Source organism: Acipenser ruthenus, chromosome 29, assembly GCF_902713425.1.
Source record: "Acipenser ruthenus chromosome 29, fAciRut3.2 maternal haplotype, whole genome shotgun sequence".
Lineage (NCBI taxonomy): Eukaryota > Metazoa > Chordata > Actinopteri > Acipenseriformes > Acipenseridae > Acipenser > Acipenser ruthenus.
In genome coordinates, this window is record NC_081217.1 from 3959077 (window position 1) to 3975249 (window position 16173).

General features: G+C 38.9%; 1 protein-coding gene across 2 annotated transcripts in view; it reads right to left on the bottom strand.

Annotated features, from left to right (window-relative positions):
* Positions 1-16173, bottom strand: part of LOC117432253 (cadherin-4-like) — a 239481-nt gene that overhangs the window by 60741 nt on the left and 162567 nt on the right. For both annotated transcript variants that reach the window (XM_059003810.1, XM_034053898.3), the window contains 2 exons: positions 12865-13094; positions 4283-4459 (listed from right to left, as the gene is read on the bottom strand). In XM_059003810.1, the coding sequence (XP_058859793.1) occupies positions 4283-4459; positions 12865-13094 (407 nt within the window). The remainder of the gene's footprint in view (positions 1-4282; positions 4460-12864; positions 13095-16173) is intronic.

Genomic DNA, 16173 nt, shown 5'->3' on the forward strand with positions numbered 1-16173 from the left:
GGAAGAGGACAGAGCCAGAAGCCTATAGAGCTATATCAGCTGCACAGAGTATTTGTTCTAATCTATTAATTTGGTTTTGTTGTGACTGTTGTATTTTAAACATGGCAACCACCACTGTGTTAGCATCAGCCTTACTTTCTTTCTTTCTTTTTTAAGTTTCCTCAAGACAACCACTTGGGTATTTGATTAAGTTATCGTTTTAAATTACACTAGGGATAATACCTCCAATGTCGGATTTGTTTTTACATCCTAATTATAAATCACTGAAAAAAAAAAAGACTACCGCTGCGTAAAATGACAGTTTAGAAAAAGAAACGCAATCTTCTTATCAAATAAATCGGGTATGAGTAATACAACATGGCCTCTAGAATAGGGGTGGTAAAACCAAGTGTATGCTTGGAAAAGGGGATTTCAGTAATCTCGTAACACAAACAAAAGAGTGCATTGTAGAGTGTGACGAACATGTTTTGCAGATTGAACTATCAATGTCCCAACATGTTCTACCAATAGATAACCCAGCCTGCTGAAAGGGTGTGAAATGTGCAATACGTTCGTATAGGGAGTTTTTACACATTTGTTTGCCAATATTAACCTTTACTAGACGATGTAAGCAGTTGAACTGGTCTTTTTAGCACAGTATCAAGCCAAGAAAAAAATACTGTTTGCATCAGTTAATGGTGGTTAATTGTAAGCCAATCACATAACAGAATCCATGTTCATAGAGATGACACGCTAACTTGGGTAGAGTTTGGTAAACCAATGTCTTCATGTGCATTAACCATGGCTTGGAAAGCATTAAAAAAAACAAACTAAACCCCATAAATGGGTTTCAGACCTACTGAAACATCTGCACTGAATCAGCAAGCTAGCTTTCCTTTTGTGTCATTGCTTTAAATAAATATAGTGACTGAAGTTAACCAGCTAGCTGTTGAGGTGCTTCATAGACCTGTAGTTACATCTGTAGAATATTAAAGGGGGCATGCATGTCAACAACGGTGCCCTCCCTAATGCTCTGAAAAGGCTTGATATCCAGATGATATCCAGATAATTCGATTTGAAGCATGAGCGTGTTGCCCTTTACTGTTCTGACAGAGTGGCTCATGTTTTTCGGCATATTTTCCAAATTGCTGTATTCATGTCGCCTGTGATTCAAACAAGACCTAGCATTTTTGTCTGTTATTTATTATACTCCAGTGTAGAACAGAGGTATTTCCATTAACTCTGCCTAGTTTAAAAATTAGACTTGCATGTTTAGTTTGCTGCTCTAACTTGCAACATGGGCTTCAAGCATTAAAAGCAATTTCAAAAGAATTAAGGCAGGTTTTACACTTCACTGGAGAGGACGTGATTGAGGAAGCTATAAATAAATAGGCAGATGGTTCTACATTTTATTGAGAGCAGGATACTTATTTTTAAAGCAGTCACATGTATAAATGTACACAGTATTGGTGTAGAGATTTCAATTACACATTTTAGATACATTACATTGTAGCTTTGCAGTCTTCTCAGGGGATCTTCCAGCAATCCCTTTCTCAATAATATCAAAAAACATTTACTGGAATTCGATAACCAGAAAGGAGGACTTTCTGGGGGGAATTTCAGTGCGGACCGTTCTGTCAGTCAGCAGTTGGTAAACAGCCGCTGGGATGAGCAAATATAATACAATGCATATTCATGACTGTTACTGTATCTCCAAAAATGTATTCAGTTCCATGTCTTATGGATATTCCTGCATTGTCCTGTGACACTGAACTCAACTTAAAAGGGTGGTTTTTGGAAGGGGTGTCCATCTCTATTCAATCTCTGGACCATCGCTGTCAGATGGGATGACTAAAGTGAGCCTCAGCTGTGGGCAGTGGGGATCACCTGTTGAGAATAAGCAGCAGTGTCTCGGGGATGTCATTCTGCACGGTGTCTGATGACAGAACACCTCATTACTGTGCCTATTGGCTTCACAGATCATTACACAACGTAAGTACCAAAGAGCCACATCGCTGTGCACATTGAGTAATGATGTCACTCTCTCACTCTGCTACAAGGGGTCTGTCGGAATATCGTTAGAACTCTGCTACCTTCATATCTCTCCATCAAATCGCCTGGCTTCAGAACATTCCAGTGCATTCCATTCTGTCGTCTCAGGCAAAGAAAACAATCAAGGGAATGTTTTTTTTTCATTTAAACAACACAGTAAATGCTCTGCTCGTCTTTGAACTAAATATGATCTATATGAAGTTGATATGAACTGTACAGTTGCTATACAACCATTTTCTTGTTCCCACTTACCAAAATGAGAAGACAGCCTTAACATCACAACAGTCGGCACAGTGTACTGTACAAAAGCAAAACCTCAAATCGAATACCGCTGAGCTGTTAAGTCTTGTGTGTTCATTTAAATGCTCACCTGCACTGTTACCTGCAACCACACCACTAATTATTGTCAGATCTTAGAAGTTAAGCAAGGGAGCTGTAGGATGTGGTAGCGATGGGAGCTCAGTAGGGGGTGGGTACTATACTTAGAAGAAGAGCAATGTTTAACTCTGATGTCCTTGCCAAGTTAATTTAAAAAAGCCTTCACATCCCCATAAAGGAATATCTGAAAAATAAATCATTTGAATGGATCTCATCTATCTATCTATCTATCTATCTATCTATCTATCTATCTATCTATTCAATAATTACTTTGTGTTCTGTCTACCCACCCAACCCCATTTAAATCCAATTGAGATCTGCCTGCTTATACAAATGAACACGGTGCACTGCTATGTGGACATCCTTGAGCGTGCTGGATTGTGTCCTGTGTGCCAAAGAATAAATTATGTGCAAACTGAATCATTCAGTTCCAGAAAGGGTTATTTAGAGCAAAAACATGGATTATGTTTGTTGCATGCAACATTCTTAAGAGGTCTCTGATTTGAACTGACCCTAGCAGATGAAAGCTTCACACAGAAGTCTCTGTTCTCAGTTCTAGCTTGTGCATAGCTTGCAAAAACGGGAGTGCTGTCAGCTCAGTAAGTGCCCTTGTTAGTCTTTAACACAAGGGGAAAAGTTTATTTATTTTTTTACAAAGAATGTTTTAATTTGCTTTGCCTGCTGTTCCCTGGGGGCTGTAAAAAATGCACTTCTGCGCAACTTAAACCAAAGGCAAAAGTTGAAAAGGTTCTGGAAACAGCAAAAGAGCTGATCTTAAGATTTTAAAAGGGAAACACTAAACCAATAATCATTCTTATTCTGACTGATGTTTTTATGAACTAGTCCGCAGAAGTGAATTACTAAGGTTCATGAGCAAACCTTCAAGGTTGTGGTGTGACAGGGTTTGTGTATTTTCAGAACTTATTGATTACTATTAGGGAAGTCTGTCTGTCTGTCTGTCTGTCTTTCTTTCTTTCTTTCTTTGCCCACATATATTCCCACATAATCACATTTCTTGTTACATTTTAATTTATATTTTTTTCATTCTTTCACTCTGCTTTTCAGCCAACACATTCTTTCTTCATTTTCATGCTGTCTGCATCCTTTTTCCAAAGAGTTTTTCATTTAATAATTCAGTCATCTCAATCCAAGGGCTCTACCAAAGCAGTGGTGAATCAAGCAATATTAGGAGATTTATATGCAACTTGAAATAGCTGTTGGCTCAATAGCAGGCATCTCTGCATCAAATCTTTCCCAGATACACACCTGAACCTCATCTACCTGTAATGTCTACAATAATCCCCAATGTGTTACCTTATTGAGGAGTACATTCTGCATCTCAAAACCAACATGGTGTGCTCACAACCCAAATTCACCAATGATCTGCCTATCCTGACCACAGCATGGGGACGGAGCACATGTGAATGCCATCTTGCTTGCTCAAGGGCCACCAGCACAGATGAGTTCAAATAATCAGAGAGGTATTACAATACAGTAAATGTTGCAAAACAGAAATCACACCAACAAAGGCAAAATAGCTAAAGTTACAGTCATGATCAACATTTTAGGCTTTCCAAGAATCTGTTAACAAAGTTGTACCTTTGTGTATTTATGTAATTTCTATAATAGTCTGCCTCAATAGACACTCATTTTGAACGGCAATACCAAACAGTAGCCTATGACACCCTTGGTATTTACTATGGTACTGTAGCTATTAGCTAATAGCTATTAGTTGGAACTAATGTGCAATCTATTGGTTTCCTTTGTTTTATGGAGTTCACATTTTGTAACAGCTTTATGTTTTAATGAGACCTGGCAAACAACTCTTGCATTAATTAAAGAAAGAAACCATTATACTTCTTCCACCACTCACTCTGACAAGCATTTGGGGGAAGGGCCCTCTGGAATTTTCTGGCACATTGATTGGCGGGATGACCCAATCTCGCTTCTGTCGTCTCAGCCCATTGGAGCTCGGCTGCTGTTTCCACGGAAACAGAGTATCACTCGGCTGCGGATCCGACTCTGGGGGTGCGTTCTCCTTCCCCGTTAGCTAAAGAGAAGGAAATAAAAAAAAAAGTGAGTCAGTTCCGAGGCAAATAACTTCAACCTCAACTCCCTTGTCAAGACTATTAATTTGCTGCCATGCGTGCTGAGAGAAGATTCATATCAGTGTTATACAATTGGAAATGAATTGAAAATGACCCCAGTAAAACAGCTTAACACGCTTTATGGGAATCTTTGATGCCTTTTTAATTTACACATAGCTATGAAGTTGTCGTTAAAAAGAGAGACTGGGATGCCTGATACAATTTATTAGCTTCATTAGACCAACTATAAGCTTTGAAATATGTGGCTATCTATTTGTCCTTATTTAAACACCCCCCGAAAAAATGTCAATCTGTAGTCAGGAGAACAGGGATGCCATTACTGAAGGGCTTCCGGCAAAGGAGATGCAGGAGGACATGCATGGCATCACACAGGCAACCGGAGCACTGTTATACAGTGGGTGGTGGGTCTCTGTCGCCTTGCACACCATCTATCTCTTCTCATACTTCCAAGGTTTATTATACCGCTGATGGCAGCTGTCTCTTCCTCTGCAGCAGCAATGGGGAACAGCAGTTAAAGCTGCTCTCACCCTCAGTAATCGATTTAGACTTTTGTTTTGATTCAGCAGTGATGCTACTCTTATGGCTGGTTTCACAGATTTGACATCCTTATCTAAAGGAACATCCAGCAGCTAATAAGTGAAACCAGCCATTAACGTCTTGAAATTAGTTGGCAGTTTAAAAGCAGAAATTAAACTGCGGTCCAAGTTTAAAACATTGTAAGAAATGTTTGTTAAAAGAGGGACAGTACGATGAATAAAATCCAAGTTAGCAGTTGATGAAATTCTTTCAGCTGTTTTAGAAGGGTTTATTAGTTTATTTTCAAAAAGTATGAAAAGCTTTCAAGTTTCGTGAACAGCTGAGTGTTCTTTAGTAGTGTGAGAATTAATATATATGTATATTCAGCAAGATTGGGAAGCTATAATTCTTCCCTCGAAAATGGATATTTAATAATTGAAATCAGCTAGTTTAAGAAAAGTATAGATAGACAGATACCACAGCAGTGTAAGGGTTAAGCCTGGAGGAGTGATGTGACTTCATATTATTGTACTTCAGGTTAAATGATAAACATTCAGTACACAACCAAAGGCTGTAAGACCTCTCAGCAGCCCGTCTCCATAGTAATTCATTACATCTAGGTCTGTTACATGATATGCAATTTGGAATAGGTTAAATACATTGGATATCTAGGACGAGCATGGGTTAGATCCAACGTCTTCTCCCAAAGCGTCCATGAATCATTTGTTTTCATGTTTTCTTTTGTCAAAAAGACAGAAAATGAATACGAATGATGTTGAGCCAAATAGGTGAAGTGAAGTTGCAGTTCCCAATATGATAATGTGTCAGGCAGTTATACAAAGGAACTGAGCTCATTCATTCTCATAGTTATGCTAGAAGAGCCAATCACCATATATTTACATAGAAAGAAGCTCAGAATGAATAGCTTTTCCTTTTTGTTTTTTCTTTGCAGTTTTAAACCTTATTGAGGTGCTAGAACACAAGGCCAGATTAGGTCAGAGGCCTGAGTACTTCAGCATTAATGCAGGCGTGCAGGAGTACTTCCATTCTCCCATTATACAGCAGATTGACCTCTACCATCACCACACCAAGAAAAACACTGTCATGCATTTACGCTGCCTTCACATGCACTACTACCAACTCTAAACAGGCACCATTAAAAACTGAAAATGAAAACTTTTGTCACATGGAAGAGGGGAGGGAGTGTACAAACACACAATGCACAAAACATATTATGGACAATGTACTGTATGAGACCTTTAAGAATTTATCACAATTCCAGTACATCAGGGTGTAGATATAATGTAATGGAATTTCAAACTAAAACCCTGATCCAAACAAAAATGTATATCATTTTTGACCGTGTGATGTAATGCCGTAGCATGCCGCTAATATCACATTATTTTCTAATACAATTATTTCCATTACTGGGTGCTACCTCTGGGATCAGTTTCCCAAATATCCCAACATTAATCACAATAGATGAAAATAGAGGTGCAACACCATACCCATAGATCGTAGATCAAATTTCCATTCTGTATTATTATTTAAAAAGAACAAAGTTAAAAACAAAACTTTGGCATTTGATCTACAATCTAGTGTTATTGTGTTACACCTCTATTTTCATCGATGATGAACACTTTATATCATAACTTATTTGCTACCTTGTAAGCGTGTGGCATTTAGTGAAACTTACAAGAAGTTTACACATTGCTACTGATGTAATTTGTTTATTATCCAGCTGATGGGAGTCTCTGAAGCTGGTAATACCCTTCTTGTTATGTTACATGCTCTCTGCTTTTTCTTTGGATAGTTTAATTGCCCAAGGTGGACACTGCCAGCTGGGTGTGGATGCTACATTGCCTGAAGTCAATATTCACCATTTTGTGACTCAAATTAGGGTTCATTCCTACGCAGTGTTTCAGTAGCGCGATAATTGATATGTAATGAGGCTGGAATTAATATATTTTGTGCATGTTCAGCAAGATCGAGATGCTGCATCAGTTTATATGTGTCAATTAACTGAGAATACATACCACCTAGAGAATAGCCATTTCAAACTTTCAAATTTAAACAGTCAGCTATTTCTATAATAATATTAATAAGATTTATTTTTTTTTTTAAATTAAAAATAACTATTTAAAACTAAATATATAGATGCACCTGCATGTTTTGTTAACTGCGGCAGAAAAATGAAGGAGGCCAAAATAAAAAATGTAATTGGCATAAAACAAAATGCTTTAATTGCTATTACTAATAGGGACTAACGAGCAATCACTACAATAATACAAGCACTCTGACCCTGGGCATTTCTAGAATCTTGTTTCTGAATTACATTAAAACATTACCAACGCAAGATTGAATCACAGAATAGATTACAACATCAATGACAATCCCTCCTTGCCTTAATGCTTTGAGTCCTAGCGCTTTCCCTTTATTAACATTTTACATCTAAATGGAGATTTTTGCTGTTACAAGCGAGATTTGCATTGGTGTGGTCTGGGCTCTGAGGGATACTTTGGGCTAAGCAGATATGCATTGCGATGGTTTCCTACAACGCACAAAATCCCTGTGTTTCATATCTTTGATTTAACGTAATCTGCCAACCAAAATATGCTCACGCCAACATATTGATGGAAACGTAGCTTGTCAGCATGAGGTGCCCAGCAGATGTGAGGATGTGACCTGGGCAAGATTATTGGAGCAGAATGTTGCTGTATTATTTTTGCATTGGCTTTGTCGGTTTGGCTTAAGGGGTTGACTTTTCTGGTTCAAGTTCCTGCTAAATCAAGCAAATGGTGGTGGTTGGGGGGGGGAGGGTATGTACCCCTGTTATACTACTGTTGCAGTCAGTTTCAAATATATTAAATATATATACTTTTTACTATTATTAACTTCAGCAGTGACCCTGCGGATTACTGGAGATGGTATTTTGTCCTTCTTTTCATGGGTGGCAGCCCACACTAATGAGAAGACTAAACAAATAGGATTTACGCTAGTGTACTTTTGGTGGGATTAAGGGACCTGCATACTGCAGCCTGACGTTAGTAAGCATCTCAAGAACAAGGATGAACCAGGGGGCTTAGCTTCACAGTCCGCTTATATTCTCTGCAGGTGTAGAGCTACACACAACTTGATATAGTAAAAAAGTAAAAACTCTGGTTAAGCTCTGTATGCAACTGGTACAGGTTAGGTCATTCCTAAAACCAAGGTCCTATTGCAAGTGACTCAGCAGCAGTTGTTGATGCATAGTCCCCCCTAGTCTCTGTAAGTCACTCTATGTTTAAGTATGTCTTATTTGACCGGGGGGGGGGGTGTTAAGTCTCCAAGTGCTTTTAATCCACTGCTGCTTTGTTGTACCAAATGGGCTGTGATAATCAAATTTAAATTAGTAGGCTTAGAAAACTTCAGCTTGCTGCTATGTGTCTAACATGATTAAGGAGCTGCAATCAGCTTCTCTGGTCTCTTATTAAGACCAGATGTTGTGAAATTGTGACATGTTAGTATGCAATTTGACTGGCTCTCTGCACTGTGCGAGTGAACCAGAAGAAGTCTCTTATTTGTACCTCAGAGCTCAACTCCACCTCCTTGAGTCAGATAGAAAAGCTGTTATCCAAATGAAAGACCTTGACATCTAATGATGTCATTTGAACTACACAGTGAATGTGAGACTAGTGGAAAGGTCACTAAAAATGATGAAAGTTAGCTGTGCAAATACCTGTTATGTTGCTTTTCTTACCGTTGACTTGCTCTGACAGGTGTAAGATGTGACACTTGCTGCATTGGCTGCTTGCATATTTATCCTAGCAAGCTTTTACTCTAACTAAATCATTACAGGAAACTTGCACATAAGTCAGATTTTTCATACCAGTGATGCATTTTGCACAAAATACATTTAAAAATAAAATAACATGTTTGCTGATCAACATGTGCTCCTTTCCACCCTTCTATACTGCAAGGGAATCAGTGACTGTGAAATAACACCAGCCTTCAACTTCCAATACACTCAGCAGCAACCAGTCAGGGCAGCTGGCTCCATTCCCTTCCCAGCAAAGCTGCCTTTGATATCAGCCAGCCCTGAGCTTCAGAGGCATCTGGAAGTTATTATTCAACAGAGCGTAGCGTAAAACCCATTTACATAATATAATATCACATTGTGTTCAGCTCCTTTCGTTGTGGAACATTTAATATCTCACTGTGGTAAATCGTATTAATTTCTGGTAAGTAAGAGATTCTTTTTTTTCTACCCCCCCCCCATATCAATTCCAGCCCCCATAGTTTCACATATTCTGATAACTGTGTTTCAGTCCATGGTACTGTGGAGCTGTGACATGGGGAAGCAGCATTTTAAAGTTGTGGAACATGTCAGTCAAATGTGCTTCTAAACTCCAGTTCCTACTGGCTGCAAGAACCAGAATTCTAAAACCTTTTTTTGTTTCTTTTAAGTTTTTCCAAATACCACCTTGGGGGAGGAGGGGGTTGAGGGAGTACACTGTAACTTATGACTTCAAGCATTCCTGCATTACCTGTGGAATATGGCCACCATTTGCCTCAAGTTGTGGTTCCATTATCAAGACAATGATAAAAACAACATGATGCAGTTGATTTCCCTTTAATATGTTTACAAAAAATTATAATTCAATTCGAATGGGATTTATGTATTGCACACACTGCCAACTATTTTAAAGTTTAATTTTTATTTATAACTGCCACCAGTTGACAACTGTCTCTTTAACAGGAAGTGCCATCCAGACTTTCTGCATGATACAACTAGTTATACCGAAGACAGATGTTTAATAAATCTGTATTTCAGTATTTCATTATTTTACTAACTCAAAGCTGTTCTTTTAACTCAGAATTCAATTTGAAGTATGTCATCACAAACTGTGCTGCTAATTGTGTGCAATGTAATCGTGTCGTAATTTTCTGCTGTTTTGCCAGGGCCCTTATAAATACAAGACTTTGATCTTAATGGGTTTTCCTCGTCATCTGGTCAAGCAAAGCCTAATAATATGTGCATCTGCTCTGGGGACTGTTCAGTTTGGATCGGAAGGAGGTGTAATTTGAGGTTGATACCTTGGCTGGCATCAACAGAGATGGAAACGAGAGACTAGTAATTTGGGAACAAGCTGGCTGCCTGAATGCAGGGAAACCGTGCTCAGTAGCAAAAGCAGTCAATGTGCGCTCCAGAGTTAATTGCGTGACTCCCATAGCTCTCGTGCTTCAGGGAAGAGGTGGCACTGGCAACAATGTGTCCCTGCTCACAGAAACACTGTGTGCTTACAGTTCAGCTGTAGACTGGAAAAGCAGCTGACAGGCTTATGCCTTGCTTGGTGGGGAGGGGGGTCCCCTCTAGTATATTTTCTTATTGGAAAATAAAACACAAAGTTTAACTTTTTTTTCTCAAGGCTATTGCTACTATAAGCATACCACAATACTGCCAGAGTGTCAATAAAAAATGCTTAATCTTAAAGCATCTACCAAACAAGAAAAAAAAACATTTCCAGTGTTTAATTTGACAAGGCTTGAGTTAAGCACTGTCATGTTATCCTATCTTCTTGTGTTGTTTACAGGGACGCAGAGGTCAGTACAGGTTCCCTGGATGGTGGAAGGGACACCAAGACCTTTTACACTTTTATAAACAACTTTGAGATAGTTAGATCTTTGCAGTTGTACATTGATTATGTTTGATATTCATGAAAGTTTAATAGATTGCCAAAGGTTTCATGAACAACAAACTTTGTTTCGTGAAAGTTAAAGCTTTGTGAAAAAAGCCTGGTAGAGTCTGTGGCTCACAACATGCCCAGATGAGAACAGAACATCAGAAAGAAGTGTCTCTAGCCAAATAAGCAGGAAAAACAGGAGGGGGATCCTGTATGAAGAAATACAGGTAGAAATATACAGAACACACATACAGCAGACTTGCCAGATCTTACCTTCAGCAGCCTGAAGTCCTGTGGACAAGTTATATTATTTTTCTTTCACTGTCTAAAACAGGATGAGAGGGCACCAGACTTCAATCATGTATCATCCTGAGAGCCCATGTTGGCGGACTTGGTGATACAAGGATATGACATACTAACGCTAAACTAGAAAACCAAAATACAGGATTTGTTTATTCTCAACCCCCCACAAAACAGATTCTCAAAAGATCACCCACAGCATTTCCCACACACTATTTATTATGTGGTTTCCATTCACCAGCAGTCTTACATATCTGCCATTTCACAAGCCTCGGTTTGTGAAGATACAAAGGGCGGGGGAAGTTATTCTGCATCACAGATGACAAGTTCATTTCTGAGCAGTCGATTTTCATGGTTTCTTATTTAAACATTATTCCACTTAAATAATTTGGGTTTCACAACCCAGTATACCCTTGAGTTAATTGTGAAATAATATATGCAGGTTTGCATTAGCGTGCCAGACAATACCTCCGGTAGAGGCATCTCATCAGGTATTGAATTTCATTAAACTGACTTATTCTCTCTTTTTTGCCTTAAACTGTATACATTAAAGGTCATTACTGTTAGAGAACCCCATCCTAATGGTGATTAGCTTACCAGATTCAAATACAACTGTATTTGTTAATGATACTCAGAGGGACTGCAGCACAATTCAAATACTACTTTAAAAATTCATCTGGCGGCTAGAAAAATCTGCTTTTAATATTCTGAACTCAGTTTCTAAGACAGAGGAATAAAAGCGGTTGGTATGTAGCTTTCATAGGTGGGCGCTTCTTTCCCCTTTTTGGATTTTTTTATTTTATAAACAACATTTCTTTTTAAAATACAGAAGTTGCAGTTGAGTGCTGCTCGGCAGACAAACTTATTAGGGATGTGCCAGATGATGAAGCTTGAACGCCAAACCATACCTCATGCAACCGTCTCTGGGACAAACAACAAATAGACACCCCACTTCTTTATTTTATTTGTTTTTGTTTTCAACAGCATAAAGTTTGCTCCAATGGGAACATTTCTTCTTACTTTTCTGGTGCAAGCATTCTGCTCTCATCTCTCCAAGTCCCATTAAACCAATGAATCAATTAAACGCAATTACACATGCTATATGGCAGAGATTTAACAGTGGTGACAGAAGCCGAATGTAGATGAGGTTTGTCTGCTGACAGAACGTAGCATCGACACAGTTCTGTCTGAACTCCATATTCCGATATGTGTGAAGTTTAACTTTCTGTATTAAAGTTATACTCAGTTTAATTTTATCAAGCTAATTCATAAAGTGTTTGTGTAATACATGTTAAAAGCAAAGAACATTTGAACAATGTGACATTCAGACAGCACGGGGAAGGGAACTATGCTTTAACTCATTAAAGCCTGTGGAATTTGCCTTGGGGATTTCAGCACCACGACCACACCGTTTTTCTTTTAAAATCTGATGACAGGGTCACTTTGAGAGTCTGAGCCCGACCGTGCCAATGGGAAGGACAAACCCTGCTGCGCCTCTCTCATGGCTTTGGAAACAACACCACTGAAGGGAACAACACTCCTCGGTTATCGAATTAGAGAGATTATTCGGGCATTTACACTGGACAGCTGTTCGACAGTTCTGAGAGGTCCTCACAGTTCAGCCACCAAGATGGGTGACTGTAACCGCATGTTAGCAGCCTGAATGTGGTCCAAGAGGGAAAAGAAAAATGAACACAATTTGGAGAGAGAGAAGTTCATTCTTTTTATACACGATACAATTATTTGTTTGTGCAATATCAAAATTCATTCTGTAAGGCCACTTTGCATGCAGCCATATTGGTAGTTAGCAGCCTTGTTCAAGTTTTTTTTGTTGCCGGTTGAAAATGGAAAATAAAGCATATAAATACCTCTTGCTCCTCAGGCGGTGATGTCTCCTGTCCCGCCACGGCCAGTCTGACTGTCGTCTCCCATGTTTGTGGGTTGGCAGCACCCTGGGCCGTCACCGTGAATTGAACTGGCCGCGACAGACTCGTCACCTCGCGCGCCGCGTAGATTGAGCCATCTGTGCGCACCTTGAAATCCGGGTCACTGCTTTCATAGCCAACATCCTCGTTCTCCCGGCAGTCATTAAATTTCACTGGGGGTTAGAGAAAAAAGAAAATAGATTAATACCTGATAAGCAATTCAAGCGTCAAGTTTCTCATCATTTTTGCCCTTTAAAGGAAGACTACAGTAGCTTACCCCCTTCCCAGGAGTAAGTAGTCAGGATTGCTTGAATAATTTGATGCTGTTTCATTAGTTGTTAAACACAGCTGCTCCCTATCTAAATGGATTTCTCAGCGTTCCTTCATTACCTTTGAATTGAAAGTACAGCAAAGACTAATAAAGCTGAGACCCCTTTCACAGGGGCACGCTGTCCCAAAAAAAGCATTTGTTCTTTTTTTCACCCCCTTTCCATCTCTCTCTGACTGAATGTTAATCTATTTCGAGCAGGATCATCCTTGAGGTAGAATCACAAGCACACCTGGGAACAAAGCTATTAAATTGCTCCATCACCTTACACAGAGTCATTGCATCTGTCTTTTAAAATAGCTTCTACAGTATATTTTATGAGATGACAAAGTCACCCAGTCTCTCTATGCAGGTGCGGTGGAAAAAAAAGAGATAAATTATAGAAGTGGAGGCACCGAGTGATAGTAAAGACTTTAGGACTAGCACCAGGGTCATGGCGGGTGCTGTACCCAAGCCTCTACCTAAATGTGCTTCAATCTTTGGGATAACAACACTCAAATTAGAGTCTTGTTGCTCATCATCTATTAGCTCTGTCTACAAGGATTAATTTATTGTTTTCCAGCAGCAGGACGACATGGCCCATCATTTCACTCGCTCACCCACCAAGTGATCCAGTCAATTACAAAATTGCCCACTTTCTTTCCCTTTGGACTTCACAAGCAGACGTTGCCTACCAATGGTATTCTTGTGGTGTATTCATAGACCTGGGACTTCATTTTCTACCTTTTGCACACAATAGACAGTTTATGTCAAAGAGATTGCCTGGCTGCCTTCTCCATTGACTACTGTAGGATTACTGAAGGAGGAACTTTGGCCGATACTCGCAAAGCTTTATCAAGTAAAACAAAATCAGTATTTGTGAAAAAAAAAAAAAAACAGTCCCTTTCACTTGTTTCCTCTTCCATGTCCATTATCTCAGTAAATCTTTGTGGTAATGCTTAAAGATCCATTGATTAAACCCAGCTTTGATGTTGGTATTTACTTATTTGTTGCAGCACACTTTCTTGAGCAAAGAAGAGAACTGCGTGTATTTGGAACATTTTAACATAAAAAGTGAAAACTATCCAGTGATTGGGAGAGAACTAGCAGCTGATTTTTTAAAAAACCATACCAGAAACTGTTTATTCAAATGCTACATGCGTAAAAGGGTGGCTGTATTCAAGTCAAGATAATAGACATATTTGTTTCAAAAGACACTCGATTTAAAAGAAATTAGGATTTAAAATGCTTCCAACTTCACATGTATACAGTACCAGAGAGAGGGGTAACGCTGCGCTTGCTGTGTTAATAGGCTCTGGACAATCCATCATGCTGCACTTATTTCATGTCCTACAGGGCACACTGCCATCTGTATTCAGGCCAGCTTCCTTTTTGTATTATTGTAACCTCCAGCTGTCCCAATCGCAGCTAAAAGAGCACCCAAGGATCCATCAAAGTGCCCTTTTAATTTGAGTTTCTCCTTGTTTTGTAACCACACCACAGAGACACCTTTTCACTGTTGCCCGCTTGTGTAATAAAACAGCTCTATTCCAGCTGTGATTCATTTTAGAAATCCGTCCCCACATTCTGCTTTATTTTATCCATCCGGTCTGAAGTCTAACAGCCTTCCTAATTGCAAATAATGGTCCCTTATCAACATCACATAGTATCCACTCAAATAAGTAACTCACATTTCGTCTCCAACAACTGGGGTCCCAGAGGTTCTCACAGTACCAGATGCAAGTTTTGCTCTCTGAACAAAGTGAGCACGCTGGCCAATTAAAAAGAGTCGCCATCCACTTATGCCATTAGCAATTTCATGGATTAACATGCAAAAAAACAACTGCTAAGATGACAGCGTCAGTGAGAAAGACACTGTTTAACAGTTTAAATGACAAATTTGGCCAAAAAGTGCTATGAGGATTAAAAGCACTGTTTCAGTAAAATCTGTAAAAGCCCAACTACACTTTTCCATTTGTTTTTCCTGAATAAAACTGACATACATGCATCCATCCATCCATAAATACATACAAAACAAAGATACATTCATGCATAACACACATACACACACACACAGTATAAATGAGGCTGCTTTGAAGGGAGAATGTATTTCAAGAGGTACCCAGATTGAAGCTTCTTTTTAATTTCCTGTCTGCCCATGTCTTCGTGCTGTACACAATGCATTGAAAATGGCTGGGAGTGAGTCTGGAGTCTCACTGAGCCGGTAATCGCATCCATTAGTGGTGAAAAAAAAATGAAGCAGACAGGAGAGCTCCGTTCTCCCAGGAGAAATTAAACGTACATCTTTAAAACACACACTGGAAGATGTACCTCATTCAGCAAGTCTCAGCGGCTATCACGGTTCAAGAATAGAAATGCAAGGAATACTGCACAACAGGCATACATTTTCTTCAATTAATGAGTACTGATGTATATTCACAAAACTATTTATTTATTAATTCATTTTATATCCCAAATAGCAACCTTTTGACTATCTTTATACAAAACCATCAACATTGGGTCAGGCTTGACTCTGCATTTTTCATCCTATCCTGAACCATTAGGAAGAAGCAGCTCTGAAAGCACTTCAAAACGAGACGCAATAGGAATATTAAAATGTATCCTAGCAACAGATTATGGTTATCTGATTGAGATTAATTTGCTGGTTTTCCAATTGGATGAATTATGTATCAATACCCTTAAAATATATATGCAGATTTCTCCCTTTTTATGATTAAACTGTCTTTTTATTGATCTTCCCCTTCATTCCTCCATATAATGCTGATAAAAGACATATTGATTCCATAAATCAACCTTGGAATAAATGACTTGTGAACAAATGCATTGTAATTTTTCAAATTCATTCGCTTTTGTTTTGCATAACAAGCTTTTATCATCCTGTCCATCCAATTTATTGCATGGTATTTGTCAAATGATCCATGGCG